This window comes from Eimeria mitis, genomic scaffold, assembly GCF_000499745.2.
Source record: "Eimeria mitis Houghton genomic scaffold, Emh_scaff286, whole genome shotgun sequence".
NCBI classification, from domain to species: domain Eukaryota; phylum Apicomplexa; class Conoidasida; order Eucoccidiorida; family Eimeriidae; genus Eimeria; species Eimeria mitis.
In genome coordinates this window covers 16,723-23,779 of record NW_013571199.1, presented here as the reverse complement: position 1 = coordinate 23,779, position 7,057 = coordinate 16,723, and the positions used below count along the sequence as shown (strand labels likewise).

The window sequence follows — 7,057 nt, the reverse complement described above, 5'->3', positions numbered from 1 at the left end:
TCTGAGTCAGGTCCTGTTTCTGTCATCTGTCCTTCGCCGTCTGTAGAGCGCGACGCGCTTGATGCAGGTCGTAGAAAGCGCTGCTCCAAAACCTTTGCTGCATTCACAACTTCAGCTTCTGTTGCGTTTTGACTCGATAGGAGGAGGTTGAGGTGTCGCCGCATCAGGCGAGCCACTTCCGTGTCTGTAAGGTCTGCTGTTTCTGTGTCGCTTTGCGTCTCAAGTGTACCTTCGTCTGAGGGGGGTACTGTGCCCCCAGAGAGGCACCCAGCTCTGTTCTTGCTGAGAAGCTGCTGCAGCACCAAGTGCAACTTGCAGTCAAAAAAGAGTTTCCGATACCCTTGCCGTGAAACCTGTGACGGCTGGTGTGTATTAGCATCCGCAGCATCTGAAGTAGAATTACAATTCTGCGATAAATTGCAGCAACTCAACTCCAGTCCGGGTGAGGCATTTAGAGGTATGCCGCAGTCGGGGGTCCCCATGCTGTTGTCTGCCGTCTGAATTGAGACCCCCTCTGCTGCCGTCTGGTGGGGGTCCCCCATGTCGGTGTCTTCCATCTGAGTAGGGGAGGCCCGTTTGCAGCTCTGTCGCCAACACGCTGGTCGCCGTAATGCAGAATTGATTACTCCTTCACTCCTCCTCAAGCTTATCAGTTCCACATATCTTTTAACAGAGTCATTTTTCACATTACCTCAGCACAGTGTGAGCTGAGAAGTGAAGAAAGTTGATGATTTCCCCCTCGTAAATTCTGCATATAAGTTAGGCAACAGCAGTGAAGTGGGCAGAAGAAGAAGAAAGCGTAACTTCTTTTCATTTTAAATGCTGAAACGGTAGGCGTCAATGATGGTGTGCAACAATAGAAGCAAACACCATGAAGCTGAAGCTTCCAGGTTGCATCCGTGACTCCTTTACGACCGCATAATTCTAAAAAACAGAAGAATTCCTTGAAAATGGATACTTGAGACACTGCTGAGAGGCATGCGCGTCTGCTGCTTCAAATTGAACTGGGGGCCCCAGGGGGGTGCTACTGCACGGGCACTACAATGGAGCGCAAGTGGACACTTCTGAGACCTTGTTAGATGAAAGAGAACAGATACAATACTAATAGAGATAAATGGTAACACTTTAGGTAGAGACTTAAGGTAACCAAGTCAAGAATGCTCGGCAGCTACACCAGGTTTAAGCTGGGTGGGAGACTGATGTTGCGGTTGAGACACTGACTCACTTCAGAGTCAGAGTGAGATTTATGATTATCGGATTCCCTTTTTCAATACGATTGCTTGACGAATGTTTGAATATTTATGTCACAATAGAATAGAAAGCCTGCGTTTAGTGTGTAGATGTAGAGTTTGCACGCAGTTACGTTCATCTACGATACGTAGTAACAGCAGAGCCAGCTGTTCGCTACGGGGGGCCCCCCGGGGGCCCCTCCGGGGCCCCCCACCAACTTGTAGATGTGAGAAGTGTAGTCCTGTAATCCATAGTAAGTAAGTACCTAGTACTCCATCATTTATATAGATTGCGAAATTTAATCCTTCGTTAACACTATTGAATAGTGGTATTTCAAAAAAATTCTCCCCGAGCATAGACCTCAACAGAGACAAGGAAGGCTTCCACGTCCCAGAAGATGAGACACTCCGCCCAAGCTGCAGCCTCTGATCATAGCATCGGATCTGATGCAGAGAGTCAGGGTCCTCTGACAGCCAGTAACTACCACAGACACGACGTTAAGCTAGCCCATGAAAATGGAGATATCATGCGAGCGTTTTTCCAATCAGTGGAGATTGAGCACGTGGACGCAGGCATACCTCGTGAAATATGGGAACACGGGATACGCATATACTTAGTGTGGAAGGCTGTAGATCATTAGTATCATCTACGGGTCTCCTGAGTAGACCTGAACAGCTGGGAAGTGGTTAGTGAAGAAATGCTTACAAGATTGTACGGGGTATCGAGAGAAGATGATAATCCGACTAGCAAACATACGGTGGAAGGGTGACCCGGTACTATATGCAGCTGAAGTTTCGCTGGTATCGAGTCAGGGTGAAACTCTAACACCAGGAAATTCGCTTAAGTTATTCAAAGGCAAGTATGTAGAGTAAGGGGGGGAAAATCATAATAATACGAATAATAATATTCAAATAAACAAAAAAATAGCAGCAAAAATCTTAATAATAATAGTAGGGGTGTTAATCATAAAAATAGCACTATAGAACAAGAAAAACGAAGAAGAGTAGTAAGAACAAAATAGTAACGACAAATAAACTACACGGATTAAGGCTAGCTAAAACCAGAACCCAAGTAAATGGCACTAGTATACACTCTAAATACAGTAATTTGATACAAATAATGAGTAACAGTACCCACAGAAATATAACTACATATTTTAAAAACAATAAGTATTAGCACGCAAGCTACCGAGGCTAACACGCGAGCGGTCGGCGCCTAGTATCTGCCAACTACTCAGGATAAACATGAGACAAGGGCTAATCAAGTTGAGAACAAGCAGAGCTGCGATAGTGTGCTCGAAGCTAATAGTCGTAGTGACCGGACTATTCAAGAGGGTGAAACTGCTGCAAGAGGGTGAAACTGATAACCGGCAGCAACAAAACACACACAACCCTGCTAGCACAACATAGCATTGACAAATCTCCACCACAAGAGCCCAGGCGCCGTAGCACCATCAGCAGAACCGGATAGACGAGAGAGCAAGGTACCACGGGAGATGGAGGTTAGTTAGGTTTCTGTGGAGGCCCAACAGTTGGGCGTTGAAATTAGGGGATCCCTTGGTAAACGGGCCGCCTAGGCGGCCATCCCGGCCACCTATCCAGCCCCGTGCCGGGGAACATCTGGAAGATGTGATAAAGAACACACACGCAAAGGCAAGGTGGCACATAGCGTAGTCTAGTTAACACGGGTCGCAGGCTCAGCCGGGGAGGCGGGGAAGTTGTAGTGCCGCAGCACTACAATCTGGCGCTTCCGCTACCCCTGGAGAGCTACTAGATAATATGATACAAGTAAAGAAAGCATTTAAAGGGAAATTATGTTTTTATTAGAAGAAACAACGCATATTTAGTGGAATTTACTCGCAAACCTCGTTAGGATGGGGCTGGCTAAGTTGTCGGCTCTGCTTGAGGAGCGCTGACCCCTAGGGGGGTCAGCGACCAGAGAGAATACTTTTTGGGGCTTTTTGGTGTTTCCAAGGAAATTTATGTATTTTTAAGGGTTTAGAATTGTTTTCTGTTGTCTTTCATGATATGTGCGCTGAGTGCAGCGTAACAGATACAGGTGTGCATCGAGTTACAGTAAGCGCTTGGTCGTAGTAACGGCTTAGCGTAGAAGCTCCTTCACCACAGCAATGCCCTTCCTGACAGCCTAAATCCCGGGTCGTGCCGGCTGTCCACCTAGTGGCTACGTTTCCTTATCACGTTTTTGCATATTAATTGGTTTATTTAACCAGCACGGATCATCATACTCGCAGGAGGAAGAAGGAGGAGAGGCCACATACCGCCTCTCGCATGCGTATTCCGTATGGGGCGGTTAGTGGTTTCTGCCTTTCCTGGACTTTCTGCGACGAGGTTCACCTCCACGGCGACGCGGCAAATATGTGCTGCTGCCCCTGCGCGAGATCGCAATATTCGTTCGCCTCAGGCGCTGCATGCATTTAGGAGGGGCCCTGCCACGCTTCTCAGCAGCGACGGGACAGCCGTGCTGCCGCCTGCTCCACCCTGCAGAGGAAACTTCAGCTATGTTTCAGGTGTATATCCGCCTCTCCTGAGTTCCCAAATTTCGTGTCGCCGCAGCTATGCTGCCGTCGCTGTAGCTAGCGCTACCTCGCAACCCCTCCAAGACTTGCAGTCGCCTCCCCAGCCGCTTCTGGCCAAGGACAGCCTGCTCGCTGCTCTAGAGGCAGTCAAGAGAAGTGCAGACTCTGGATCTGTGTACCTGTTGGAGTCTGTAAGGCTGCACTGTCACAGGCTCGTTTGGCCTCACCGACAGTGCCAGTAGAATCAGTGTGTAGAGTTTTCCGCCCAGTTTAAATAGTAATAAGTGTATGCAGTGCGTCGCGTTAGCAGTTGCCTCGAGTTAACGANTTTTCCGCCCAGTTTAAATAGTAATAAGTGTATGCAGTGCGTCGCGTTAGCAGTTGCCTCGAGTTAACGACCCAGTGACCATTGTTTACAGTTAAGGGTTTAGGCTTTGTGGTGTGAAGTCAGCGTCGTTTGCTGCATCTCAGCACGCAGCGCCGAAGTGCACTTTTGTTGTTACCTTCGCTGCAGAGTGTCCAAGAGGCACTGCCTGAACATGCAGAAGCAAAGGCGAAAGTGGCGGCAATTCGCGAGTTGGTGCGAGACCTAGAACAGCTGAAACAGGAAAGGGCCCGTGTATGTGCAAAACAACCGCACTCCACCGTAACTTCAGCTTCCCCCCATACACACGCGTATAGTATATTATATTAATATATAGTGAGGCGGCTAAGTGCTGCTTAATGCTGCTCTAGGTATGTATGTATGTATACCATAGACTGAAGGACTTCGTGAGAATGTTTGCTTTGTGTATTGCAGCTGGCAATGTTTCGCCATCAGACGCCGAAGGAAATCCGCAGCGAATACGCCCAGATGATGCTCACGGGCCTTTTCACGGGGTTGGCTGCTGCGATCCACCCAATATTTTTCGTTGTATGTTTTCTTAGTGTGCACGGTGAAAGAGTTCTTGCAGCGGACACTGTTTTCACAGTTCAGCTATGTGATATGGCTCCAAAACCCCTCTCGTGGTGGCTGTGCATCTGCTCCTCTCTCGTCAGGGAACCATAGGAGGGCTCATTCGAATGCGCCGCACAAGACGAGCAGAAGTCGACCGTGACGGTACGCGTAGAGGAATGTACCGAGACTGTACAGGAACCCTGCAGGTGCACCATTCAGCGCTCTTGTGTTGCTGACGTACTTCTTGTGTTGCTTTGGGTTGGTGTGGTATCTGTCTTTACAGCAGGAACTGTGAAGATGGACGAAGTCAATCGGACGGTCAAGGAGAAACGAGCTGCTCTAAATGCTCACATCGATGCACTTGCTCATATGGTGGGGCAGTAAACCCTTCGTTCATACGGCTATGGGGAGCCGCACCTTGTGGAGTTCACACGGTGCAATGGCGACCAGTGCGTGTTAACACAAACACGGCTGCCTTAATGGCCGACAAACTCTTCCCCTTTTCCTGTTTTGCATGCGAACATCTTAACTGACTACGATAGTTTTAAGCGGCGCTCGTTCCCGCTGCAATGAGCATTTGCAACCTTGAGCCGGTCAACCCCTTTTTCGGGTATGCAGTAGGAAATTGAACCCTAAGATATGAAAAACCAACACTATAATAGTTGTGGATATTGCTGGTGAATCAAACACCTTTGACTTCAGTCAGTTTCACAGCAAATCTCAATCAAAACCGATGAGCCATAGAAACCAGCTAACATGCTCCTGGAAAGTTTGCGTGCCAGGTGTACAGACAGCTGACGGTCAGTAAATTTCAGTCCGTCATGTAGCCGTTTCACGAAAAAGCAGTTTGCAGCTGATTGCTTGCCACTGTTTTGCCTGAAGCATTTCTTATTGCGAAGCAGTACACGGCCAACATTTCTTGATTTCATCGATAAGGATTACCAACCATGACTGACAGAACCGCCCACCGCGGATCAGGCAAGTAGCATTTGCATTTCTTGGTANAGGATTACCAACCATGACTGACAGAACCGCCCACCGCGGATCAGGCAAGTAGCATTTGCATTTCTTGGTATTCCCATCGGCCGCATGACGTTCGTTTATTTAGGCCCTTCTGAACGCCGCTGTGCCAGGACCTCTGGAGGCAGCAAGGAAAAATATGCGCCAGACCATATTGTTTGCGACGCTGCACGAGCGAACGATGGACAACACAGAGCACTCACAATAGCCTCCTGCACTATGCTAGACAAGCAGCAGGATGGCATTCAATGCGGTGGGTGGGACGATGGTGGCAATTAGTGGCACAAAGAATTTCATCTCTGAAATTTCAGACAGCAGAGACATCGCCAGTCTCCTGGGTATCATTGCGGCATTAACACGGGAACTCGAGACGAAAAACGAATACATTGAGTTGAATGTGCATAAGATGGCAGGTAGGATTTCCCATGCACACCTTATAAAAAGGTGCCTCTCCCTTAGTTCCTTTGCTTCCAGCGCTCTCTAAGGCCCTCGAACGCGCGATGGGGTTCGAACGTCTGTGGTCACGTAGCCACNTTTGCTTCCAGCGCTCTCTAAGGCCCTCGAACGCGCGATGGGGTTCGAACGTCTGTGGTCACGTAGCCACCTCGTGGAATGGGCGGTTGCAGTTGGCGCAGTTTTGTTTGTCTTCTGCCTCTGCCGTGCATTACTCTGTTAGGACAGACAGAGGCGCATTAAAGGAACTGATGAGACGGCCTCATAACACCCACGAGATCTCCCATATAAGATACCTATCAGGACACTGCATATCGTAGTTCTTGTCATGTGCTGGTGGCGGCTCATTTCCTGCAAACAACTGACAAACTCAGGGCTCTAAGTCGTTTTAAATCGATCAACAGGAAGCTAACGAACTCCTTGAGGAACAGGCACAAGCAACGGTCTGCTGGTGTAGTTTGCTGTACCGTCGTTTGCTTATGCACGTCAACCGCTTGCAGTTCAATGACAGCAGCATGTCCTCTGTAATTAGATATTTACGTAGGTAGCGGAGTTGGTGCCGCCATTGTATTTTTTTTGTTATTATACTACTTTTGGGTGGCGCAGTCTGTCTTATCTGTTGGTGGCTGCTTCTAAACCTACCCACATCTGCCGCCGCAGCGACCGCCAATATAAACTTATGGACTGCATGCTTCAGCGGCTGCACTAACTACCCGGACAGTGCGAAGTTACCAAACCATCTGAGACTGGCAGCAGCTGCTGCACAGAACCCTCAGTGTATCCAAATATGCTGGAACAGCGGCTTTCTATGGTGCCCTTCTTGTCACCGGGGGTCGCACCTACTGACACTGCAGTAGCTAGAAAGCAACAGCAGTTTCCCT

At 48.8% G+C, this 7,057-nt stretch overlaps 1 protein-coding gene across 1 annotated transcript; it reads left to right on the top strand.

Annotated features, from left to right (window-relative positions):
• Nucleotides 1–3,748: 3,748 nt before the first annotated feature.
• EMH_0006890 (uncharacterized protein) lies at nucleotides 3,749–5,087 on the top strand (the record flags this gene model as incomplete). Its single annotated transcript, XM_013497702.1, has 5 exons — nucleotides 3,749–3,757; nucleotides 3,859–3,957; nucleotides 4,281–4,385; nucleotides 4,566–4,701; nucleotides 4,987–5,087. The coding sequence occupies 5 exons, from the start codon at nucleotides 3,749–3,751 to the stop codon at nucleotides 5,085–5,087; spliced, it is 450 nt and encodes a 149-aa protein (XP_013353156.1).
• Nucleotides 5,088–7,057: the final 1,970 nt, after the last annotated feature.